This window comes from Anser cygnoides, chromosome 1 (genome assembly GCF_040182565.1).
Source record: "Anser cygnoides isolate HZ-2024a breed goose chromosome 1, Taihu_goose_T2T_genome, whole genome shotgun sequence".
NCBI classification, from domain to species: Eukaryota; Metazoa; Chordata; class Aves; order Anseriformes; family Anatidae; genus Anser; species Anser cygnoides.
The window spans coordinates 123,079,641-123,107,449 of record NC_089873.1 but is presented as its reverse complement, the minus strand read 5'-3'; the positions used below and the strand labels follow the sequence as shown (position 1 = coordinate 123,107,449).

At 37.7% G+C, this 27,809-nt stretch overlaps 1 protein-coding gene and 1 long non-coding RNA gene across 22 annotated transcripts in view; one reads left to right on the top strand and one right to left on the bottom strand.

The window, feature by feature from the left end:
* The window catches only part of DMD (dystrophin), a 1,239,454-nt gene that overhangs the window by 826,224 nt on the left and 385,421 nt on the right, over window positions 1-27,809 (bottom strand). For 15 of the 19 annotated variants that reach the window (XM_066990426.1, XM_066990443.1, XM_066990448.1 and 12 more), the window contains exon 7: window positions 19,338-19,456. In XM_066990426.1, coding sequence (XP_066846527.1) covers window positions 19,338-19,456 — 119 coding nt within the window. Of the gene's footprint in view, window positions 1-6,423; window positions 6,445-10,553; window positions 10,628-11,845; window positions 11,880-15,460; window positions 15,524-19,337; window positions 19,457-27,809 lie in introns of those variants that run through there. The other 4 variants (XM_066990440.1, XM_066990438.1, XM_066990439.1 and 1 more) reach the window with 4 other exon arrangements.
* Window positions 1,696-6,029, top strand: LOC125181107 (uncharacterized). Of its 3 annotated transcripts, XR_010828609.1 has the most exons (4): window positions 1,696-2,830; window positions 3,080-3,148; window positions 5,745-5,805; window positions 5,898-5,935. It is a non-coding gene; the product is annotated as an uncharacterized lncRNA (long non-coding RNA). The 3 variants fall into 3 exon arrangements; XR_010828610.1 differs by lacking the exon at window positions 5,745-5,805 and having other exon boundaries at window positions 1,696-2,145; window positions 5,898-6,029; XR_010828608.1 differs by lacking the exon at window positions 5,745-5,805 and having other exon boundaries at window positions 5,898-6,029.

Here is a 27,809-nt window from a genome sequence, read left to right as displayed (position 1 = left end):
GCATCGGTCAGCGGGTGGTGAGCAATTGCATTGTGCATCACTTGTTTTCTTACACATTATTATTATTAATACTATTATCATTATCACTATTATTATTATTATTGTTATTATTATATTCCTGTCTTAATAAACTGTCTTTATCTCAACTCACCGGCTTCACTTTCCCGTTTCTCTCCCCCATCCCAGAGAGGGAGCGGGGAGGGTGAGCGAATGGCTGTGTGGTGTTTAGCTGCCAGCCGGGTTAAACCACAACAACCCTTTTGGCGCCCAACGTGGGGCTCGAAGGGTTGAGATATCGACAAATTTGACCAGAGTGTGTTAAACTAAAATTGGTATAAGTATTGGACCTGCTTAATAGTTGCTAGTCACGATGCTGATTGCCTTAATCTCCAGTCTACTGTGCCTGTTTTCCAAATTGAGTTTTATAGCGCGTTACTTTCTGTATGTGCTCCCTGTTGCACTGTTTATCCTTTCCGGGCCCTGGTTTAAGATTGTTATGGTACTGTGCGGTGTAACGATGGCTTATGAAATGATGAAATATCTGGTCATGACTCTAACCTGGTATTTGTACTCAGCACTGACGTCGACTCTATACTTTGGAAACCATATCTCGGAAACTATTAGCAATTACACCTATTGCCTGTTTTCGTTAGGGAGCCAATCTATGAAGGGGACGGGGAAGACATGTTTCCCTGCCTGTTCACTCTCCCTTTCTCCTTCACCACCACCCTCTTATCCCCCGAGCAGTGGCAAAGGACTGTTGTGGTTTAACCCGGCTGGCAGCTAAACACCACACAGCCGTTCGCTCACCCTCCCCGCTCCCTCTCTGGGATGGGGGAGAGAAACGGGAAAGTGAAGCCGGTGAGTTGAGATAAAGACAGTTTATTAAGACAGGAATATAATAATAACAATAATAATAATAATAGTGATAATGATAATAGTATTAACAATAATAATGTGTAAGAAAACAAGTGATGCACAATGCAATTGCTCACCACCCGCTGACCGATGCCCAGCCTATCCCCGAGCAGCCCCGGCCCCCCACCCCGGCCAGCCCCCCCTATATATTGTTTAGCATGACGTCAGATGGTATGGAATACCCCTTTGGCCAGTTTGGGTCAGCTGTCCTGGGTCTGTCCCCTCCCAGCTCCTGCTGCACCCCCAGCCTGCTCGCTGGCAGGACAGAGCGAGAAGCCGAAAAGTCCTTGGCCTGGTGTAAACACTGCTCTGCAACAATTAAAACATCAGCATGTTATCAGCGCTCTTCTCATCCTAATCCAAAACATAGCACTCTACCAGCTACTAGGAGGAAAAATTAACTCTGTCCTAACTGGAACCAGGACACACACTTAAGCCTTTTTATTTATTTTCTCTCCCCTTCCCAGTTCTTATTCACAGAATTGCCCTGTTTATTGCTCAAGTAGTTTTTCTTCAGATTAGGTTGATTTTTGATACAGCCACTCTGGTTGGCAGAATAATCCCTAAAGGTCACATCTCAAAAATATTACCCACATAGAGCTTAATACATACAACAACTTTTCTGGCCATCTCTATATAAAATACACTGTTATTTAGAGCAACGGTATAAACAGAGCAATTCAAGGATCACCTCCTCCAAGCTCAGGAGAGATGCATACCAACATAGAGGATGTCGAGTAAAATGACCAGGAGACCTGCATGGCTGAACAAGGAACTCCTGGCCAACCTCTCACAGAAAAAGGAGGCCTACAGAGAGTGGAAGCAAGACAGGCAGCCTGTGAGGAACACACAGAAATTGTCCAAGCAGTCAGGGATCAGGTTAGGGAAGCTAAGGCCCTATTAGAATTAAATTTGGCCAGGGATGTCAAGGGCAACAAGAAAGGCTTCTACAGGTACCTCAGTGATACAGTGAAGACTAGGGAAATTGTGGGCCCTCCCCCAGAGGAAATGGGAGACCTAGTTACCCAGGATACAGAGAAGGCTGAGGTACTGGATGACTTCCGTGCCTCAGTCTTCTCCAGGCAAGAGCTCTAGCCACACAGTCCAAGTTCCAGGAGGCAAAGGCAGGGACTGGGAGAATGATGAACTGGCCTGGGTAGGAGAAGATCAGGTTCAAGACCATCTAAGGAACCTGAAGTCATACAAGTCCATGGGACCTGATGAGAGGTATCTACAGGTCTTGAGGCAAGAGGTGGATGTAGTTGAAGTTCATGAAGTTCAACAAAGCTGACTGCAAGGTCCTGCATCTGGGCCAGGGCAATCCAAAGCACAAATACATGCTGGGTGGAGAATGGATTGAGAGCAGCCCTGTGGAGAAGGACCTGGGGGTGTTGGTTGATAAGAAGCTCGACACGAGCCAGCAATGAGCGCCTGCAGCCCAGAAAGCCAACTGTATCCAGGGCTGCATCAAAAGAGACATGGCGAGCAGGTCCAGCTCTGCTCTCCTGAGACCCTACCTGGCGTATCGCATTCAGCTCTGTGGCCCCCAGCACAATGAGGACATGGACCTGTTGGAACGAGTCCAGAGGAGGGCCACAAAGATGATCAAGGGGCTGGAGCACCTCTCCTATGGAGACAGGCTCAGAGAGTTGGGGTTGTTTAGCCTAAAGAACAGAAGGCTCTTGGGAGACTTTATAGCAGCCATCCAAAGAGGGTCTACAGTAAAGCTGGAGAGGAATTCTTTATGTAAGTGTAGTGATAGGACAAGAGGTAACAGTGGTTTTAAACTAAAAGAGGGTAGGCTCAGATTAGATATAAGGAAGAAAGTCTTTACTCTGAGGGTGGTGAGGCACTGGAACAAACTGCCCAGAGAAGCTGTGGATGACCCATTCCTGGAAGTGCTCAAGGCCAGGTTGGATGGGGTTTTGAGCAATCTGATCTGGTGGGAAGTGTCTATGATTCTATTCTATGAGTCTACAAATCAGAACCATCAGAAGACAATCAATAGCCTGCTTTCTGCAAGGCTCTATACAAAAGAAAAAACTCCTGAAATCGCAGCAAGCTATAAAGAAACCAGAAAAATCTCAAGTCCACAAGCCCCTTTTTTTGGAAGTAGTGCAACATCATTCCAACAATGATCTCTCTGCTGTTTGAATTCTAGATGAAAGCTGTGACTGAAATTCTCCTGTACTCATGGTATTCATGAAATTGCTACCTCCAGTATCTACTCGTAAGTAAATACATGATTTTTTCATTTTTTTTTCCATGAAAGAATCATTAATCTGAGGCTATTCTTTTTCACCTAGCTTCCAGAAAGCAACTACTATAAAAAACACTGCTCATTAGGCCATTAGTTTAAAAATTTATAGATGGAAATGAAGGAAAACTTTAAAGAAAAACTAGTATGATCCTATAAAGCCTTGTTCCTTTATCTTTTGCATGCGCGTATGTGTGTGTATGTACAAGTGCCCCATCAGGGACTGCTATTAGCCACTTAAGTGCCTCCAGACTTGCCATGAATCTTTTCTAAATTTTGGTTCTTCTGATTAGGCCATGACTTTTCAAGGTACGTTGTTTAAATGAAGCCATCGAAAATTATCTACAGCAAAAGAAAAACTTTCCTGTATTTTTAGAAACAGCTTTTGCCCTATGTGCAGAGCAAATAATCGCAAAAATATCAGAAAATGAGTAAATCCACCACCTCTACAATGATTATAACAATGCAGCTTCTTCTTCTAATAGGCAATCACAAAGTTAGAAATATTAGGAAAAAATCTTAAGGAAAAACTAAATTTCACTGTAGTCCTGCCTTCCAAACATTTATTTTAAGTATCTTAAAAATGCAAGAACTGACTGAAGATGGATGATGTTTTTTTCCCCCCCTCTTTCTAGATTTAATCATTTCAACCACTATCACATGTTCTCTTTGGAATCAATAGAAAATTGATTCATTTTGTTTGTATGGAGAAATGAAAATCCTCTCTCAAGGTATTTTTTACAATCAGTACAGGAAAGTCATTACTGTGCCCAGAAAATCTTGTCCAGAGGCTTAACACAAACACACTGAGGATGTAAGGAAATCACTTGAGATGCACTGTCCTGTTATGGAACAATGTCAACTGCTGATGAAAATCACAATAGAAGGGGTTATAACTCTTATGGTCTTTTTTGACATTTTGATCTTTAGACAACCACACTTAAAGGCTGGAATACATTTCACAGAGTTACACTCATGCACGTGAACTAGTTTAGAATCCCTCACAGTTAAGATCAAAACCAGAATGTACTATTTCAAAGGAATTATCCACCTTTAGGATCTGATTCAACTCATTCTAAACTGCCCCCTACCTCTCCCTCCCTTCCTCCCTCTCTCCAAATGGAAAAAACCAACACACCATCTTAGATGACTCAAAAATATCAATATTCTCTGAGTACAGAGTCTACCTAGCTCAGATGTTGAGTTCTGGTCTAGAGATGAAGGTTGTTAACATGAATACTACCCCAAAAATTCATATAAATATCTTCCTTCAATCTCTCATCCAGAGGCTTGAACTTAAATTTGTTTCTTCCACCGCCTGGTGGATGAATGTTCCATATGACCTTCTGCTAACAAGTACCAAGATGAAAATGTCCAGCATTTCCACTCGGAATACACCAATTTACTAAGATTTCATAAAACTAACTGCTCTTAGGCACACAAAAATTTTTCTGGCTACATCAACAATCAGCATTTTCATAATAGTAAACAACAAAGCTAGCTTAACTATAAAGAGAAATTAGTGTATTTCAGCAGGAATTACGATCTCTCTCTTTGACTGCCACTGAAAGAACAGAATCTTACTGCTTTCTACTGGACCCCACATGGCAACAATTCAGACTATTTGCGTGGCTGCACTCACATCTTGCATCCTTCATTGCAAGATGGCTTAATCAAATGATGACTGTTTTGCTACTGTAAATGAAGGCTGTGCAAACATCATCTCTGCCTGGGAAGTAAATGATAACTTGCAAACTGGAACTGAGTTCTCCTTTTCCTCTGTGCTCAAACAAAACAAAAGAACCAGCATTTGTCTTTTTAACTGAAGGCTCTATCTTTTTAACTGCAGGGGCTATGGCTTGCACGGTTCATGAACTTATCACGTATCTCTAGACTTCTTTATTTCATGGAGTGGACAGGCTGCCAGAGATTGGAGTAACTTCTCCTACAAGATCAGACTTGCTCAAAATCTATAGCTGAATTAAATGATCACTTTTGTCATGCATCCCACACACAAGTTACTTTATTGGCTGACACAAAGTCTCCAAAGTAACTACCCTATTAAAGCCAGAAAAAATTCCACAGGGAATGAGCAACTGAGTTTAATCAGGTCTAGCACATTATCTCAATACTTTGAAGAGAGAATTATTTTATAACTTTTAAAAGAGAAACTTCTGTAAGTGTCCTAACTCTAAGTCATGGTTTTGTTATTATTATAACCATGCACAGTCACACAGTATCTTCCCCAATTCACAGAACTGCTATAATACCCATATACTTGGGAACTTACCTAAAGCTATTACTTTGAAATTCAAGCCCAGGGGCCACTACACCTTTTATCTGATGTTTAACTCTCAGGAAGTTTTAACAACAAAAGCCACTTTCACTGGGTTATTAGTTGAACTGATAGTCCTTGCAATTGTCACAGTATTCATGCACTAAGTAACTTTAAGAAATACTCTTCTCAGTCCTTTTGAGAATTTTAAATTCAAGACAACCTTGCCTTCTCTTCTGTTCTGAAATTGACAAAATTTGACTGTTTGAAAACACACTTTCTTCAAATAACAAGGTTCTCAGATCTGGCCCACAGCAAGCACAAAGAATAAAGAAAGAAGCATGCAAATGTTCAGGTAGTTCTTTTTTATTATTATATTTTGTTGAACAGAATCTTTCATATTCTGCAGTAAGAGATTTTTGCTAACTTTCCTCTCTCCTTTTGCAGCATGTTGAGACTTTCTGTAACATAAAGAAGAACTGAATATGCACCATATGAAAAGTTTTTCAGCTGAAAGAAACTTTTTAAGAAGTGGAGCACTTCTTTATTACCAGACACTAAAAGCACTTTCAAATAGGCTGAAATTTGTTTTTGCCATAGATGGTTTTGATTAAAGAAAAACAATTTACAGGTTACTATTTATTCCTTCTGGGTCAAACATTTTACTCCTGAAGTTATTTTAGTGATTATCAGCATTTCTGTTTTTCTCACTCCCTGGTAATTGTGGCACCTTATTTCTCACTAAAATAGTCCACAGTCTATCATTAATCCATTTTATTCCTCTTACCAATCATTATTTAGCATGAGAAATACCATAAAAAGCGCTATCAAGAATTCAACAGCTAAAAAATTTCCACATTTTACAATCAGAAGCTAAAGAAGTAGGATTAAAATAATGATTAGTACACCATCTTAATCATGAGTTTTTAAAATTTGTTTTCTATAATACACAAATCTGGAATTTCAGACTCACAGAGCTTGGATTCTGTCTTATGCAGTCTGAGATGTTCTCCACACTCAGGAATTTAACTTTTACACAGTCAAGAAAGAAAGAATCCAAATAAAACAACAGAGAAACATCTGGGATACTGGCACAAATGACAACGATTTTTCCTTACAATTTCAATAGGAACTTCTGAAAAAATGCCTTCCTGTGTACATCTTTGTGCCTACTTAAGCAAAAAAGTATATAGCAGGATATTTTCAAGAGTTTAAACTACAGAACACAATCCACTGTATTCAACAGCTGAAAAAGTTTTACCCTTGTAAGTTTCTTCAGCTCAAAGGAAATGCACGCTGCCACTGCATTAGAAGGGTGAGGCATAATATAAACATTGTCTTTTATTATTATAGTAGCAGCAAAGGTGAAAAAACCCTCAGAACTGCCAATCACTATCTGGAAAGAAGTATTTTTACATTAGATTCACCTTTTAAGCAAAGTAGTCTATTTCATATATACATCAATGCTTTGTTCCTGGTATAAGGCACAGGGGCTAACTTGACTCAAAGTTCTGACCTAGTACTAGTTTTTACTAGGTGGTTAACATCTTATTTCTATTGCCTTCAGTGGTTGCTCAACTGTGCACAGGGGATTTGTGAGAATAACATGCCTAAAAAGGAGTCTCAGTCCACAGCATCTCTTCCCTCCTACCCCATTTCAAATCCAGAGATTTTAATCAAACATGTCATCAATTAACATTATTCATTCCTACCAAGTCAGCATCTTAATTAACCTTTCATTTCTGACCAAATTTAAAAAAAAAAAAAAATCCAAGATGCTTGTATGAGTTTTTATACAAAGTTCAGCAATCTGTTTGGCAGCTTTTCCAGTCCAGATTAACAGCCAGGCAGATAGTGGCCTATCTGCTCCAACTTTGCAGTGGAATATTTATATAACATCTAAGCAACTTGCGATAAAGCAAATTCTTTCAGTTATCCTCAAAATGAAGAATATGAAGGTACCTATTAGTTTTTTTTTTGATCAATTTTAAGGAAAAGCCCTCTGCTATATTCAATTTATAAGGAATAAGAATCTCCAAGTCTCACCTCATACTCAACATTTCCTTAACTAAACCATCTTTTCTGTCTTTTTTTCTTAAATCTACATATATCATATTTACACATATCGTAGTGCTAAAGGTACAGATTTTGGAAATACTATAGTAACTGAGATTCTAAGATCTAAGCAGGATGTTTTGATCTAGACCTATTCTTAGCGAGACAAATACATAATGTGATGTCAACAACTGGCGCCAGCTGCATCGGTGTGGCCTAACCTCAAGCACCGTGTGCAGTTTGAGGCACCACAGTAAAAGACATGAAACTATTAGAGAGTGCCCAAAGGAGGACTATAAAGATGGTGAAGGGCCTGGAGGGCAAGATGTATGAGGAGGGGCTGAGGTCCCTTGGTTTGCTCAGCCCAGAGCAGAGCAGGCTGAGGGGAGGCCTCATGGCGGCCTGCAGCTCCCTCACGAGGGGAGCGGAGGGGCAGGCGCTGAGCTCTGCTCTCTGGGGACAGCGACAGGACCCGAGGGAACGGCATGGAGCTGGGACAGGGGAGGGTCAGGCTGGGGGTTAGGGAAAGGTTCTGCACCCAGAGGGTGGTCGGGCACTGGGACAGGCTCCCCAGGGAAGCTGTTACAGCACTGAGCCTGACGGATTTCATTAAGTGTTTGGACAATGCTCTCAGATACATGGGCTGATTTTAGCTTGATCTTTATGGAGCCAGGAGTTGGACTCAATGATCCTTATGGGTCCCTTCCAACTAAGGATACTGTATGATTACTTAGAAGAACTACTGTTTATTTCCAGTAAGTAGATTAAAACCTGTTCTAATAAATAAATCTCCTTACTCAAGGTGAAATCTATTTAAAATTGAATATAGAGTTTTTGTTGACTTAGCAAATACAGTGCTTTCACTTCATCTTAAATTTTCATGTGAAAAAAAATATCCAGTAAAAATGTAGGTACTGTTATGTACCACAAGAAACTTGTCAGATTATGTATTTAGCATTTACCTAAAATTCCCCCTGCTTCCTTTGGGATTTAAAGACTAGGATAATACCTATTTCATTTTCTATATTGATGCATCAGTCAGTATAATTCTGTTCTAATTGATCTTTCCTCAGTTGTCTTCCATTAGTAATTTTTCTGAGCAACCAAGAACTACATGCACAATTCCAATGGGCTTCATTAATTAAATTGTGAGTTAAAAAAAGAAAAAAATGCTATATACAAGCATTATTAATATTAGCTTAAATTATGGATTAGGGGCATAGGAAGTCCCAGTGGAAGATGCCATATATAAGCAATTAAAACGCATGAGACATTTGCGAAGGAAAATAGAACAAGATTCAACCTGGTTGAATATTTTACCACAGTTACATAAATGATTTATTTGGAAAACAATGCTGAAACACAGCATGAGTAATGATGAACAGAAAATTACACAGAATGCGATATAGTTGCAAATAAACCTATGTGATCATTTGTCAGAACAGACTAATGATTACAATTTGACAGACAGTTCTGAGGCACTGTGACTGCTAAATATTAATATAAACCCAAACATTTATAAAGAAGTCAGGAAAATAAAAAGCAAAACAGGGTAGAGATTTGTACAAGTAGGCAAATGACCACACACTAGAGAGCATCTACTTCAGCAGGATGAGAAGGTTACCTTTAGAACTAACAGAAGAAAAAATGTATTTAGAATACTGCAGGTTTTGATGTGTGCGCACTGAGTATGAGGGGGTAAGTGTGCTAAATCCAAAAATTAAAAAAAAACAGGCTTTTGTTGTATGAAACACCTGTATATTCACGGGACTACTTGTAACACTGACTTTCACCATCAAGTTCAAATCTGAAGTTTGATATTGCTTCCCATCTATCCCACTTCTTGCTGCAGCTCGACAGACTGGATTCTCATCAGCATAGAATCACTTTGTCCTCTCTCACTTTGGAAGCTGATTGACAGAACAGTTAGGTAGGAAATGAGCGAAGTCTTTACAGTACTTCATTCGTGATGCTCTCAGCATTATATGAAGAACAGTAAGGCTGCCTACTGAACCTTATCAATGAACAGCATTGCTACAAGCTATGAAATACACAAATGTATGATCAGATGCCTGAATTATACCATCACCAAAAATCCATGGTGAATATGATGATGACCTACAAATATGAAGATACCTATTCTCTGTTTATTGTACTAATATTACCCCTAGTTTTGTCTATAAAATGTTTTATAATAAAATATTTTATCTATAAATCGTTTGCTGTTAAGATTCTTCATATATTTTTAGCTCATTTTACATTTCAATGGTTTTATGCATTTGGACTTAGCAAGACATCCACAGAAACACATATGCACTTTTTTTTTTAGAACATTTGTGTTACTGTGATCTTATCGAAGTATTTAGTCAGCTATTAACATGGCAACAAAACAAGCACATAGTACACAAATTACTGTTTAGCCGTGAACTTTCTTCATTTTTTATCTTTATTATTGCTGTACCATATATTTAGTAGTATTTATACACATACATCAGATACAAGTGCATATGTGGACTAAACCTTAGGATATATTCTATAGGAAACTTATGTCCTAGAGAAAAATCTATTTGTTCCAACTATAAAACCTATGTTTATTTTGTCCCTTCCATTCTGATTTTTTCCCACAAAGCATCTCCATTTCCCTGACAAACCCTCTCATATTCACATTTTAAGTACCCTTCCTCCTCACTGATGTTGTTATTTCTCTTCATGCAACCTACATGATCTCCTAAAGTTCATTGTTTCCTTTGAACCTTAGCTCTCCGCAGCTTCTAGCAACTACAGAATCAGTGGTTGCTCCTGTCTTAATTGAGAAAAGAAAATTTAGACCAAAGAATTACTGCATTTAAAACATTTTTTTTTTTATTTATAAGCACAGAAACAAGCCTCCCCCTTTGACAGAAGGTCCTATTATCCTATTTCTGTTTAATGTACGGTAAACCATTTAATAACTATTGTTTTATGCAATCTCCAAGCCTGTAAAAATATTTTTGTAGGAGAGAAAACACTGAAGTTCTGGATAACAAATTTTGTTAATGGTTTTCCTACCACACGCCTCTGTGACAGAATCCCAGCTTTCCTTGCTTTCAGTAGAAAAGCATTACTGTAAGTCCTGAAGATGACACGAGCTTCTATGTGACATATATGGTGAGGTCATAGATTAAACATTCTTACTCACTGAACACACCTGAAGCAGAGCAACAACAGGACATACAGGGTAGGGGAGGAAAACAACAGGGGAAAGTATCCTTGTGGGTCCCTTCTAACTCAGGATATTTTATGATCACTTGACCCATTTCAGCTGAGAAATATACTCAGCTGAGTATATTTTGCAATGTCAAGATTACTCAGCACTGTATTTTCAGCTTCAAGGCATTTTCCATTAGCATGTGCTCTGGGCTTCATTAAAATATGGATCTGACATTACCGATGACAAGGCAACAGAGGTTTGTGGCCCTTCAGAAGAAGCACAGATTTCCTCACGTAGTCAAACGTACAAGCAGATGCACGCTCTGTTAAAATCTTCATTCTTATTTGATATATTATTTAAAAAATCAAATTATATTTTGTTATTGAATTAGTTAATTAAGTGATGATCAAATGTAAATATTTCAGAATATAAGACTTCAGAAACACAGTGATCATTGACTTGACAACTACCTACAAAAACAACAGCAATGCAAAATTACTAGAGTGCTCTTTATAATTCAAATTCAGCATTTCAAGTGATATTATAATCTCCAAATCCACTGCGACAGAAAAAAATCTTGTAATTTGTTTTATAATGGATGTATTCCCACCAAATTAAATCCCAGTCATTTTATGTTTTCTCACTTGTAAGAGGAAGCACCTGCTTTTTCTTTGAATCTCTTAATGAAATAGCCTTCCAATCATTTATTACCATTAAAACCTGTAAAAGTTACTGTTTGTCATTTAGTGTCTGGTTAATTGATTTGCTTACATGTTGATGAGGTAATAATAAATATATTCATAAATATGGAAGAGAAAATGTTTTTAGATGAAGTAACTATTTTTTGCTATTTCTATTTGCTTGAGACTGAAGAAAAAGCTAGACTTTAAACTTAACACAGAAGAACTGCAGTTTAATTTTGGCGGAAGTTATCTCAAAGATAGTAGTAAAATCTTACAGTATTGAAATGGATAAAACTAGCAATCAATTTAAAAACCTAATCTGTATTATAAATTCATTCAGATAAAAATCTACCTGTTTCTCTACTCAGACAATAGTGTATTATTCTTTTTGAAGGTATTTCCATAGTCCCTTCTGCTGTTGTTCAGAGCTGTGCTAAGAACCAAAGACAAAGTATATGTTGACATACCCATCTGAAACGATGACATATCCAGCTGGAATTTGTACTGAAAAATGGTAAAGCAGTAGTTAAAAGGTTGTGCTTCCACTTGTTGTACTTCAATGCTGTAACAATGTTAATGCAAGTCCACTGTCTACAGTTCCAGTAGAAAGAATGCTTAGAGATTAGAAAAATTTGTATGCCAGAAAACCAATGAGTTGAAGAAATTTAGCAATTTTTTCTTGCATTTTTTTTTTAAAGGAGAATCTTAAGACAAATAAAAACAGCACAGAGAGAAGACATGATTACTTTTTAATTCTTTTTCAAGGGATTTTTATCATTTTCTTGTTTTAAAGCCACAAAGGTACATTTTCTTTGTTTTTGTTAGCTACAAAAAAGTAACAATTGCTCACTGACTCATTTGATACAAAATACAGTTTTGGAAGCCAGTGTCTACCAAAGCGGATGTCAAAAACATCCGCTACTCACACATTACAATGAAACAGTCAAAATGCACAGCTGCAGAATACCTCAGACCAGGTGACAGTACTCACAAAACATGGATTATATACTTAAATGAACTATCAAAGCCATTACATCTATTTACACTGCATTTTGCTACTTTTGAAATAGAAGCAAAAGCTACTCACAAATTAGGTATTCATAACTGATGACATTATTAATGCAAATTTGTCTGACCCCCATTACCTAGCTCTTACAGAGTAGTTCAAATACTGGCAGAATACTGAATATTCAGACAAGCAAACAAAGAGATTTCTCAAAAACCATCTGCTGTCACTACAGATAAGGATAGAATGCATCAGAAATGTCATCGACCATATTACATTCTATTTTGAATATCTAAAAATAACATAACCATTAGCATTGCAATGTGATAAATCATGAGATTTGCAATAAGAGAGAAGACCCCTGCCGATCTACATTTATTTTTCTAAATAGCTGTGTAACAGGACACCAGACACTAAGAGAGCTCATTAACTGGAAGCTTACTTCTAGTAACAAGCCAGTGGCATTAGGATAACAGGTAGCTCCTGACCTAAACCACTCCAAATATTTATGGGTAAAGTCCAGTAATAACATCCTGTAACAACTAACTTCTTTATTATTGTGAATCCTATAGACTTTCTTCTTATTTTTTTCCCCCTTTTATTTTTAAACATACACTGACAGCATACTAGCAAAAACATTTCTAAATTTTAGGGCATGATAGAAAACAAGTATCTTCTCATATTCCCTTGACACTAGCCATATCAGCAAGATGAACAAGAAAACACTATTACTGCTGTATACAACTAGTGGGTACAGACAGGGTTAATGACTTGATGAACTACAATGCTGATGGGATTTTTTTCTCCTTCCTCTTCTCTGTGCTACAGGTATGGTTGAGATACAGAAATATGCAAAACCAAGATCAAACAAAAAAGTTATCAAATGGAAAACTGTCTGAGTCTCATTATCACTTAATAATGGTGCCAAAAACTCATGTCATCAGTGCAAATTAAGGGAAAATATGGCAAATGTGACTAAGATAGATTAAATGAGGTTTTTATCAGGCTACACCGTAAAGCATAAGAAACTGGATAATTACTTCACCTAAAAAGAACAGCAGAAATGCCATTATATAACTTCATAGTCTACTTATTACTGGGCTAGCACAAACAAGCTCAAGACTCAGAAAAATGACAGCAGGCACGAGTTCATTAAAGAATCACTTGTTTATTGCTAGAAGGGAGCACAAAGACACTTCATCTCCTGTGGCTCTGCCACTGCTACCATACTTCTACTACTCAGCTGTTGTAAGGGGAAAGAGGACACAGCTCCAATGTATTCCCAGATTCAGTGTCAGAGGGAGCACTCCCTGTTGTCCCTCAAAGATTCCTCTAATGCTAGGTCATGCATGTTTTATCCCAAAGCACACCTTGCTACACAAGGATTAACAAGTTTTGTCACAGAAAATTGCTACCATACAACAAATACAAGGTTCCAGAAAGACTTATTTCTCCAGCACTGCATGTCTAGCAGAGGGTGTTTGACACTGTAGTATCAAACTTTCATTTTCTCTACAGTATGATACTGTCTGTGCCTCAAAGCCAGGCATCTCTTTGAAGATCACTACACCATTGTTCAAATATTTAATTACCGTGAAAAATGAAGAGAAACTGGAAGATATTATAGCACGCAGTATCAAAAGAACCATTGCAAACATTTCATAGCAAAATTGATGGGATATTAAACTGAATATTTGCCTTAACTTTCCAGGAATTTGCTTGACTACTGAGACTACATGATGTGTTTACTGGTTTTACCCAGCTGGGCAGCTGAGCTCCACTCCCAACCACTCTCTCCCTCTCCCTCCTCAAAGGGAAAGGGGAAGAAAATATGATGGAAAGGGCTCAAAGGTTGAGATAAGGACAGGGAGATCACTCAACAATTATTTCATGGGCAAAATAGATTCAAAATAGAGAGATTAATATAACTTATTGCCTATTACTTACAAGCTAGAGCAGAGAGAAACTAAAAGCAAATGAAAAACACTTCCCCCCTCCAACCTCCTCCCACTGAGCAGAGCAGGGGAACAGGGGAGTGGGGGCTGTGGTCAGTCCCTAATGCTTCATCTCCTCTTCTCCTTCTCATTCACTCCCTGCCCCTGCTCCACGCGGGGTCCCTCCCACGGGATGCCGTCCTTCCCGAACTGAGCCTGCGGGGGCTGCCCACAGGCAGCAGCTCTTCCAGCACTGCTCCCACACGGCTCCGTACCACGGGGTCCATCCATCCCCCAGGAGCAAACTGCTCCAGCACGGGTCCCCCACGGGCGGGCGGCAGCTCCCCCCAGACCCCCTGCTCCTGCGTGGGCTCCTCTCCACGGGCTGCAGCTCCGGCCCGGGGCCTGCTCCTGCGGGGGCTCTCCGTGGGCCGCAGCCTCCTCCAGGCCACATCCACCTGCTCCACGTGGGCTCCTCCACGGGCTGCAGCGTGGAGATCTGCTCCGTGTGGGACCCATGGGCTGCAGGGGGACAGCCTGCTCCACCGGGGGCCTCTCCCTGCACAGGCCGCAGGGGAACTGCTGCTGCCTGCATGGAGCACCTCCTGCCCTCCTGCTGCACTCACCTGGGGGGCTGCAGGGCTGCTTCTCTCACATGTTCTCACCCCTCTCTCCCAGCTGCTGTTACACAGTGTTTTTTCCATTCCTTAAATCTGCACTCCCAGAGGCCCACCCAGCATCACTCTCTGGCTTAGCTCTGGCCAGCGGTGGCTCCCCTTTGGAGCTGGCTCTGGTCTGTCATGGGGCAGCTGCTGGGCTCTTCTCACAGAGACCACCCCTGCAGCCCCCCACTACCGAAACCTTGACACATAAACCCAATGTACCAGAAGGAACAACTATCGAAGTTCACAGGTAAAAATTCAGTATACAGCCAATAGCGTGTAATTACTACATGATGTTGACCATAACACAAATTGTTACTGTTTATTTGTTCTAATTTGCACTTGGGGTATTTAAAAAGATGCTTATGAGAAAGAAGAGCTCCCCTCTGACAGAGCTAACACCAGACCTATTCTCTACTTCATATCTAAAATTTTGGAAAGAGACAAACATATATTATACGTCAAAGTAGTTGCACTTACCCTTTCTGGTAACACAGGCTTAAAAAAATATTTGATGTGAACAGATGAAACAATTATATTCAAGTCTTTCCTCATTCCTATGGCATTTGAAAATGCCTTCCGCAAGCCTATGCAAACTCCAAAACACACGAAAGCACAGAACTTGGAATATTAAGCTTTTTTCTTAACCTCAAAGACTGGAGACTCTATTCTCCTATAGGGAATCCTCCCCACCCGCCCAGCACACCCAGATAACGGGTGCACTGCAACGTAACAGTGTTACTTGATAAGAGGTACACTGGACAGACAGCCTTTAGTGTATTTTCTGAGGTTTATACATGAAAAACAGAACCATGTTCCTCCAAAATTGCAGTACAGAGAAGACAATCATACACAACCAGTTAACTGCTAGAAGTTGTAACTCCAGGTACTGGTAGTTAGGCATAAAAAATAGATTATTCTTAACAGCTTGATCAAAGCTGTTGAAAATTCCATATGTATGAGTTATAATTATTGATGTTATCGTTATTTGGTTCATTCTCCTAAGATATTTCAAGTCTTTTGCTACAATTAGCTAAAGTTAACTCATACCAACAAAGACAGCAAATATCTCCATCACCCGTATTTCCCACATATAACAATAATTCAAAATAATGAGTTGAGAAACAGGGAGCTGAAGATTTTGCTTTTCCACTTATCTGTAAAACAAAAATTTTCAAAGAAACTTATAATTAATTGTATCTAAAACACTTTAAGGAAGGTCTGAGATTAACAAATCTGTTATTTGCATTGAAAAAGATCAAACAATCTTCTGAAAAGTCAACAACTAACTTACATTCTGAATCTCACAACACTCACCACAAATGTGTGAAAAAAGTCATTTTCCTTAGTTGTATCAAGAGTAATTTTGTTGTTGCTGCTTTACAATAAAATACATATTACTACCGTATAATTTTTCAGCCTTCCAGCTTTGTCATTCAAACCTGATCAGAAATCACTATTCTAAAATGGCCTGATTTTGGCAATATTTGTTGCATGGTATTTTGAGATGAATAAGATATGACTGAATGCTCACAAACACATACTTTGATCAACCAAAAGGAAAAACAAACAAACAAAAAACTTTCCTTTGGAGGGGTCACAGAAAGCATTACCAAGATTTTAAACTTCTTAGCTACATAATCATAAATGTCCTACAACAATAGGTCACTGTGAGTTATTTAGATATACTTTGCCTAGGAAGTTCAATTTGCAAAAACATTACTCCTTTCAAATCCTGACCCCTAGAATCTAAGCGTTCATTAACTCTTTTCTGAACACCACTTTCTACCAACCAGTAGTTTTCCCCACCCCCTTTTTCCCCCCCTTTTTTTTTCTTTCCTCACTACAGGTAAACACCAGACATGCACATAAGCTTGCTTATATTTCATTCACTGAAAAGATTCAGTCAAGAAGAAAGAGTTGACTTTTCCACAGCTTTTTCATGACTGAAGGGGAAGAAAACCTGTCTGCTATGCTTTTCTACATGCCATTTATACATCAGAAGAAAAAACAACAACCCACCGACGCTGACAGTTAAAGTATCTTCAAATTTTTTGCTCTGCAATGGGGCTAGCATTCTCATCAATTCTGTCTGAACAGGAAAGGAAAAAGGCTGGAATAAAGCTCCTAACCACATATCTTATTCTAGCAGATAAGTTTGTTTGCCTCTATCCTAAGATAGAGGCATTGACTGTATGTTCCCTTTCTGTTCTTACTTACAGCGGTTGAACTTTCTTAAACCACCACCAACATTAAAAAGTTTTTCAGCAGTTGGCTAAACAACTGCACATATCCTTAATAAAAACAGAATAAAACGTCTAATCAATAGTGATTTTTGTATCCAGAAAATAAACTATTAAAGTTAATAAATATATAAGGAATAAAACAAAGATAAAACTGCTCTGCAGTTTTTATTCAGCTAACAGAGAATGCAGTGTTGTCACACAATACGCTGTTAAGAGATATTTGAGTATCTAATTAGGAGAGGTGATATATATGCAAAGCAAAATTGCAGAAACAGTATGCTGGAACCTGCAAACAAGATTCTCCACTTCCTGATACACCACTAATTCAGTCTTTCAGTCTAGAAAGAAATTTGATTTTTAGATAGGCAACCTTAATGTATTGCTGAATGAAATTGTTACAGTTGCACAAATTCTTAATGTGTCTTCAAATAGGTACAGAATTAACTGTTCTTTTTCAAAAGCTTGCAGGTTGTTCTTTATTATTATTAATAATTTATTTTTATTAGTATTTGGAGAGAACTAAAAACATAGGTGGCAAGCACCACAACTTACAGCACTGAATAGCAAATAATTACAGCAGACATTTGGAAAACCACCAATGTTTAAGAGTTTTTCAGCTGTTGGCTAAACAACTGCAACTATCTTTGCCAAAAGCAGAATAAAATGTCTAATCAACAGTGACTTTTGCATCCAGAAAATAACTTATTCATTAAACTATTTTAAGATGAAAGTTCAACCCGTTACTGTGGTTGTATCTGTTCTGTTGTGCAACCACGCTTTCCATTCCAATCTCACCCAGAGCTTACAAGCTGCATCTCGTAAGAGGAGCTATTTGGCTGCACACAAGACAGACACTCAGGAGGTGCCCACAAAGTCTTCACTCATGTGGTGGCAAGTCCTTCTCATTACTGACTTTCAAGCCTTACTAGCTGCTCCAATTGTGAGCGCTACTTCAGATGCTCCTCTGAATTCTACATAGTGCAAAATACCATCGTCTTAAATTAATCCCCTCTAACAAGGTTGTGTTGTTTGTTTTGTTTTCCCTGCATAAGCAGACAATCTTTTTCCTGTATTTCTCCTACATAAAGTATGCAAGGTTATTAGGTCAATTAGACGCAAACTCTATTGTGTTTAAACATCAAAAGACTCAATGCTAGGTTTTAGGCTGATTTTAACATCAGAAACTTCTGTTTCGTTCCATCAGAAATTCACTATGAGGTGAGCCACTGATAACTAATGCCACAAACATTAAAAATTGCATTTGCTAGAGGCTTAATAGACAAATTGTGGGAAATTGCATGAAAATGCAGCACATGGATCACAGTGTGGAAAAAGATGGTGTATATATACATATATATAAGAGCATTAAAAAAAAGGAAATACAATGGCTGTTCAACATAGCCTTATATTAAAGAATGTTTTAGAAATGTTCGCTGGGGGTAATTATTTAGTCTCTCAGCAATAAAAAAAAAAGGACATAGAATAGATAGAAATAAACAAGATCACGTGAAAAATGGAGGCTTCTTTCAAACATGACTGTATAAGGAAGCACAGAAGAAAGAGAGGATTTTCCTAAGTCATTGTTTATTGAGTTAAACAGTCTCATTAGGATCAGTGGTGAAAAATACTGCAAGTCTAGCATAATGATGATATTCAAGCAAAAAGTTACATCTACAATCAAGTGCTAAAATGAATTAACATAAAATAGCTGTATTTTAAGATACAATTAGCTACAGTTTGAATCTACATTTTGGATACATATATTGAAAGCTGATTTGAAATTATGATTTCTCCAAAAGATACGAGCTGCATGCTGTAATTCTTTAAACAGAAATCAGCTTATTTTCAAGACACCTTGATACCGGTGTGTATACCTTAGAACTCTGGACCCAAACTTCAGCATGAAAAAGATTGCTTTCAAGCATACAGGGAGTGTTTATGCTATTTCAGTAGGGAGCAAAATTAACATCAAAGTATAAACAAAGGATTTGTCTTCAGTTTATGAATTATCTTGCAAAACATTAAACTTTTGTGCAAAGAAGTTCAGCTACAACCAAGTGAATGGAAAAACTGATTTTCAACCTAGAGAAAAGAATGTAATTTGTACTAACCTTCAGGATCAAGGAGTTTCTCTATGCCCAGGTGTTGCCTGGCTATGTTAAATGCATGGTCTAATCGTTGCACAGGTGACTGCTGAGAAGCAACAGCATTCCAATCAAACAAGTCAGGTCTAAAGAAAAAAACAAGAGGAACAATCAGTTTCTTCTTTTTTGGTGTTAGACTATATAATTCTACTGCTATCCATCAGTATCAGCTACTACTTTTTTGTTTTCTTAATGAAAGAACTCGTTCAGTCAGTGCTAGAACTAACAAAGCTTGGTTTCTAATGGGTTTATAACTTATACCCATCCATATCCATCACCACCACATTAACCACATTTCTTATCCCCAACTAAATCCCACTGACCTAACTCCCCCCAAACCAGTTGTTTCCACCCACAGCACTCTGGTCTTGTCACTCCCCTAATACCTGTCACAGGCTTGCTCACTCTCTTTCGGTCCCAAACAGCGCACAGGTGAGAAGAATCACGTGCTGTGGCTGTGCACACTAAAATTAGCTCATGGCAAGCCAAGCAGGATAGGTAATTGCTGTATTTATTTTGCAGCCTTCCTCCTCTCTCCAGCCACCAGTTTTTCACTACAGGTTTAAGAATGTTATTGCTGCTGACATTAACAGGTCTCTACTATATCTGATTGAAATGGACCAACAGGTTCAACATCTCACGATGTGGGAACATATGCAGCATAACTGCACAGGACACTTTTCATATCAAAACCTTTAGAAAAACACACACTTTTCAGATGAGTACAAAACTGTACTCCAGTTGTGGGTTTCAGCTTATATAAGCAAAAGCCCCACAGCACAAATTAAATGTGCTTACAGGAAAGGACAGAACAAACAAAATTAAATTACAGCTCAGATACATAATCTGATCCCTTGTATTACCAGTTGCACTATTTGCAATATAAATAATGTTAATATACTATGATCTTTGGCATTTCATCTAAGAGTCATCCATTAGGAGATCAGAATTTTTTATCAGGCATTCGGGAAAAACAAGTTTAATCAGGTGTTCAATAACTGATGTGCATATAATATGAAGAAAAACAACTATACTATTTGTGATTTTGACACTGTTCTAAAACAGAAATCATTTACACATGTAATTTTATCTACAAATATATCAAGTATGATCTAAACAATTTGCAATGCTGCAATTAGCTCTGACAGATTTACTTACATTTTTATTAATTTTAAGAGTTCATTTTAAACAGTGTCTCCCATAGTTATAATATATGGCTAAAATGTTCACTACATCATACTGTAATAACTTCAAGAGAGCAAAGGAAAAATGCTATATATGCATTAGTAATTTCCCAGTTACGTACCCTTGCTGTCCAATTTCTTCTGAGAGGAGAGTGACTTAAAGAGTAACAACGAAGTTGTTATGAACTATTTTGCTTCTCTATGCAGAAGTTTATAAATATTAATTAAGAATAGAAGTATCACTATTAATTTATCCTTCCCACATGCAGAAAGACTTTAAAATATTAAGTTTGTCTGGAGACAGGAGGGTGGTGGACGAGGAATCTTAAGAGGTTGTTATCTAGTCATGGTTGTAGTAAGTCTGTGAGATCAGACTGATTTGTATACTAAAATACAGGCCTTTTCAAAGCACAGCTTATGTCTACACAATTTCTTGCATCCTGTTGGTACTGGATCTGGCTGGGATGGGGTTAATATTCTACACAGCAGCTCATATTATGCTGTGTTTTGGATTTGTGGTTAAAATCATGTTGAGAACACACTCAGTTTTTGGCTATTGCTGAACAGCACTGACACAGCATTAAGGCTTTCTCTTCAATTTCATCCTCCTCAGCATCTCTCTTTTACTACAAATAGCAAAAATTTGAATTGAGACATAACTATAAGAGTAGCAAAAGCTCTTCAATAAACCATTGGCAGGTGTCTTATGAACTTTCTTAATATAGTAAACATAAAATATAAAGAAGATGGCAAACATTCCACATCAACTCAGATGTATATAACCATCTACAGCAACTCAGATCTCAGAGCATCAACTTAATTAAAAATAATAACAATAATATAAGTGAAAATGCTCTCCCTATTCCAACAGCAATTTAATTCAGCAGATATTCCCTTTGTTAAAAGAATACCTCACTATACACACTTCAGTAGTCCCATCACTAGAACATGAGCATTATAATAGCAGCTTGAAATGTCAGCTTCTCGCTAAAAAGTCTCTAGATGTTTCAATGTGTACACTTACAGGGCAATACTGCCAAATATGACTGCAGGAGATATTACAGCCTAGAAGATTACAAATTGTGGCAAACAGTTCTTAAAAATCCATGAAAAAACATTGAAACTGAATTTCAATAGCTATTAATGGCTTCCAAAAGAGTTTAAATATAGGAGCAAGCAGGTGTGAAAAAGTATTGAAAAGAAATCAAATGGAATACTGATTCTAAGACTTCACTTGTTCTCTCTGTATTGTTCAGGTTGTAGAAAGGGAAAGCAAATCCGTTCTTACATCTGCAGCTTGGTTCATGTCTGACATGGAGTAAATCAAAGCTGACATACCTAGCAAGCATTCACTGCTCTCCCCGAAAACATACAGGCATATGAATGTTTAAAATATAAGTTAGGAAGAACTAGAACGTGTTGAACTCCAGCTAGCCACCAGCTGATCAGCTAAAACAGCACCAACCTTGCTTATGACAAGACTATGGACAGCATACATTGAAATGATTTAAAAAGTTACAACAGGAATTATATATGCACATACATATATTAATCACAGAATGTTTTAGGTTGAAAGGGATCTTAAAGATCATCTAGTTCCAACCTCCCTGCCTTGTGTGTGTGTGTGTAACGACACCTCCCACTAGATCAGTTTGCCCAAAGCCCCATCCAACCTGGTCTTGAACACCTCCAGGGATACGGCATCCACAGCTTCTCTGGGTGACCTGTTCCAGTGCCTCACCACTCTCATCATCAAAAATTTCTTCCTTATACCCAATCTAAAACTACCCTTTAGTTTACAAACTGTTGCCCTATCACTACAGACCCTAGTGAAAAGTCCTTCTCCATCTTTCTTATAAGCCCCTTTTATGTACTGAAAGGCTGCACTAAGCCTTTCTAGAGCCATTCCAACACAGCTCTGTTTGTAGCTGCAGCCCCTAGTAGTAAAACAGAATTTTAAGAAGCATCTTCAAAGCTTGCTCTAATTACTCCTCAGAGACCGCTTCCTAAATCTTTGTCAAAAAATAGAAAGCTAAGTTTTCACGAGTACAGATATAGAAATTATGACCAAAAAAATATGTATATATACAAGCAGTGAAGAAAAAAATACTCAGTATATTTAGGGGTCAATTTCTTTACTTAGTATAGACACGTTTATTCATTCTTTTTTTTTTTTCCCCACATTAACCTGAAGTTAATTCACCTAAGATGCAGATGGCTGTGAATCTTGAAGAGGTGACGAATTTTGCAAAGATGGGGATTCAAGAAATGTAAGAAAAATAATGCAGACTGAAGCTAAACAGATGTATTTCACACACAAAACACTTTAAGTTATCTAGTAACAGTACCCACTTAAATTTGTGACACATATTTCTATCTCTAGATAAAGAATAAGGTTTGCTAAATCACAGGCCCCTACAGAAAAACAACAACAACAACAAAACCAATAAGATTATGGTAGAATTTATAAAATCAGTAAGATTTTATAAAAGGAAGAATTTCAAAGAAAGGAAGTGAAACATTTTGAAGATACTTTTACATCGCAGGCTCGTACAATAACTGTGTTTTCATTTGTTTAGCGTTTTTTCAGTATCACAAGTCTTTAAATCAGTAGACTTTGTAACTTACATAACTTTATCTAAAATATAATTACAAAGAAATGTCATTAATGCTTAATAGGCTATTTTCTTAGGCTGTCTTTATGTCTAACAAAGGTTATAATGCTATTACAATTGGGCTACGATAAAGTAATTTAACAAAAAAGCAACTTAGAGATCTAATTCACAAAGAAGTGTATGCAGAAAGGAACTACATTCAGATCATAAAAGCTACTGCCTCCGTTTTAAGAATTGTTTTTTTGTTGTTCTTACTTCATATACACAAGAAAACCTCACAGATATCTCCAGTAATAAAACAGGATCCAATAGCAGGTAACCTAGTGATTTGTTAAAAGAAAAGTATTTTCATACCTTTTCACACCATTACTTTTACATCCACATTTCCCTCACTTTACTGAAAACAAGCTTTTGCTTCTTCTATCAGTTCTTTTTAATTCCATTTTCCTTCTCTCCTCCTCAATCTGTCATCCTGAAGCAGAAACAGCTGTGGTGAAGCACTGATTTCTAAGGCAGTCACCTGGCCTAAGTTCAAGCATTTTAAAGAAGCAAGGAGGAAGCTAATGAATGTCACTTACTCCTACTTCAAAATCCTGATTAAAGTGCAAGAAAGACGAAAGAAAAAAAAAAAGTTTAAAAAAAAAAAAAAAGCTTTAAGTAACTTAGAGGAGAGAGGCAAAGATCTCTGATACCAATCTGGAGGAAAAAATATTACAAGAAGTAAATGGGTAAAGCTCCTGTGATCTAGAGCCTGAAATAGGGACAGTGTCAACTGTAGTAGAACTGACTTCTCCTTACCAAAACATTTTGTTTTGCTTATATTCCTGGTGCTACTTAGCAGCTGCTGCCTTGTTTAGTCCATAAAGTTCAGAACATTCCACTCATGGAACCATATCCTAAGTTTATATTCTGAAAATTCGCACCTTGGACTCGATATACCACTGTAGCTTTGTCAAGCAATCTGTGCCCCACTGCTTCTCAAACTTGATATTAAAAGCAATTGCTATAGAGTGTAAATGTCCAAAAAGACAAGGTGATTATATAAATGGGAATATTCACTCCAAGTAACCTCTTGAAAAATGACCAGAGAAAGGGCATTAGAAATATCTGATCAGAATAAAATGTCAGCCATAAACAAGAGAAAGGGGGGGGGGGGGGGGGGGGGTGTAAAAGACTATGAGAGAGAAAGCTTTCTACTGAGAATATTGCTCTCAGTGTGTTTATATGTACTTAGTTCTTCATGCTTGTCTCTTACTTACTTTTAATCCCTTCAAGAAGGCACTGAGAATATCCACTCAGATACAAATTCCACTACTCTCTGAAGGTCTTTAAAAAAAAAAGACAAAAAAAAAAAAAAAAGCCAACTACTCCTCACTGAAAACATTAGATAAGAGAAATGAAAATATCACCAATTACCGGGTAGGGATAGGAATTGTTTTATTAAGACATGCAATTATTTTGTTATTATCAATCATCAAAGTAAAAGGAAGCATACTAGATTACATCAGTGGTTCATGCAAAACTGGTATCCCCTCCAGATTAGTAGCATTTAATCCTTCCATATCTCAGGATTTTAAGGTATTTCTGAGTTGGAGACTTTGTGCTTGTGCACACTTTGTTATGGGAATTCAACACAGCTGCCTTAAAGTGTTTGTTTTGTTTCCTCCATTCTTGAGCTTTTTGCATCTGAATCATGAATAAAGATGACTTAGCACTATCTAGGATGTTTTTGGAGGGCAGATACCTAATATGTAGCAGTGGCAGAAAAAGAAGACATACCAAGGTATAACAACTTTCCAATGTGACTGTTCCTTGACTCCAACTATGGTGAATATAAAGATGTTTTCCATATTGAAGTGTCTGCTCTCAAATGTTTCACGCCATCACTTACCCTGAACACTTTATGTTGAAACAGATAAATACTATTTAGCATCTCAAGTGAATCTTAGAAAAGCATACAAACATAATGTAAGAGAGGCTGTGGTAGCTTTTTTTTTTCTTTTCAAAGACTAGATGGACACAGGAAACATATTGTTAGTAATACCTCCAGAGTGTGTTAATGTCAAAACCAATAAGATATGTAAATCTATCTCCCATTTTTATCTACTCAATTGCTTTCCTTCTGATACTCTTCTCCTTTCCCCACACCACTCAGAAGGAGCAGTCCACAGATGAAGATGGTACAACAAAAATATAGCAGAGGCTGTAAATTGAGGCTGAACATGGAAGCTGTTGAAGGATAAATCAAAGATACAAAAAATACTGTAAACATAATATAGTTTATACGGTTACTTATTTTACCGTTTAAATGTATTTCCTGAAAAATATTTGCAATTATCTGTTGTGAACTGCAAAATGTTGAGTTTGAAAAACATTTGTTTGTAACTGTCAATTTAGGAGTAACGCTAGTGTTGGCATAAAATGCACACTCCAGACACATGGTACCAGGTCCACCATGAGATCATTAACATACAAGACTTCCAAATTATGGCTAGCCTTTTTTTCTGACTATTTCTACTTCCATTCCTAACAGCATCTAAATGTGATGAAGACTGTGCAGGCAAATTACAGCCAAAGAGTCAACATGGAAGGCTTATGGCTTACTTCTGGCTAAACAAGAAACACCTAAAGTCAAGGCTAAACCTCAAAGACTTCAGTGTCAAAAGCAAAATCTATTATTTGCAGTAAATACTATTTTTTTTTTTCACAAATGGATTTTATATATGAATTAGATTATGTCCTAAGTAACCATAAAGACAACTGACAGTTGGAGTGAACCTTGTTTTTCTTCAAGATGCCATTCCAATACAAAAATTGCCTGGAGAGATAGGTAATGTGAAAAAGTACAATAATGAAGGGGGAAAAAAGGCAATAGGAAAAAGTGAATGAATGAAATACAGAGGAATAAACTGAGAGGAACACAGGGAAAATAAGAAAACATCTGGGAAAAAAAAAATGAAGAGAAAGGAGTAAAATGGGAGAACTGCAGAAACGACAAAGACGGAAAATGGAGGAGATTAAATAAAAATGTTTTGTGTTGCAATAGATTTTCATACAATGTAAGTAAAACACAAAATATTAATAAAGCATAGGATGTGTGAGACACTGTGTTTCATGTAGCCTGGTGCTGATCACCTTTTGTTGGGTTTGCATTTAAACTCTCTACTTTAGGCATGAAGCCAAGACACTCTGACACCGAAGTAGGTGCCTGCATTTAACTGACTAAAGTAAGTGGCAGGGTTTCTTATAGAAGGCTTTTTATTCTTATTGGATAGAGGTAGGTGCTCCTGAACACTCCAAATGTCTTAGTGTACCTATTTTATTGATTACATCTTGAATCTTGAAGGCCAATTCGGCACTCCCGCATACTGAGCATGAAGTGCAAAGTCATTGAAAATCAATATAAAGGACGCACTAAGCACAGAGGTTCTTCTGAAAAATGACTGACTCAGGGCTTCAGAGAACATTAGGTCTTCCTCTGAGACTTTTGCAGAATAACTTAGTGATTAAAGCCCAGGAGAACACAAGTAGTGCATCCTGGAGTCTTGGAGACTTACCTCAGGAATTTGAATGTACGCTTGCTGTTTCCTAGATGATTGCACAAACTACTAGGAAGGGGACAAAACTTTACCGGGGTAATTCTTTTTCACTTCCATTCAAGACAGGCTTACCATGCAGAATGTTATGAAAGATTTATAACAGCAAACACAAAATAAGTGAAGAAGAACTTAAGCTTTGAAATCTTGTTATAGAAAAACTGAATGAAGAGCATGAATTGTAGTAAGCAGGAAATGAGTGTTCTGTTCACAGCTGGTGAGCTTTGCCCTGAGCAGAAGACAACCTTGGAGAAGGTATGACATACAAACACCCAGACACTTGTCCAGACAACACCAAGGTTGCAGGCATGCAGGCACCTACCTTCCACAACCAGGGACTACTTGTAAATAAGAGACTTTGTTTAGATATCTAGAGCTCTTTTTATAGAGCTGGACAAAATCGAATTTCTGATTATTGATTTCAGGCACCAGATGATGTTAGGCAGTGTTTTTGAGCATGCAATCTGGATATCTGACTATCTGACTGGATACCTTGACTAGGAAACAAGAAGACTGATATCATGTCTAGGTGAACAGACATGCTACAACTTTGGCCTTCAGTGGCTACACTGATTTGCCAAAGTAGTTATCAAAGTAGTTAAAATGCCAAAGAGTACCACTGATTTTAGCCTTTGAATATACAATACTGATTAGTTATCCAATATAATTTTAGCATATTTTCCCCTTGAGATTTATCTAATTTTCTTTCCCAAAGGTATCCTAATGCAACAGAGGCAGCACTACACCACTAAATTTAGCAGGAATCATTCAGTCTTTTCTGTATCACAGCATTCCTGTGTGGCTTAAGTAACCTGGTATTTCAGTTAAAAATAGCATTTTCCCATGTAATAAGGCTGTGCGCAGACAATGCTTTAAGGAGATGAAGAGGTATTCATGCCCACAGAAATTATCCATAGCTCCCACACTTTAACACAGCTTCTGTGCAAGTAATCATCTACAAGTATGGAGCCAGATCTTTAGACTGAAAGGGATTCATTGATTTCTACAGGACAATTGCATTCTTATATTCAGGTCCTTAAGAAT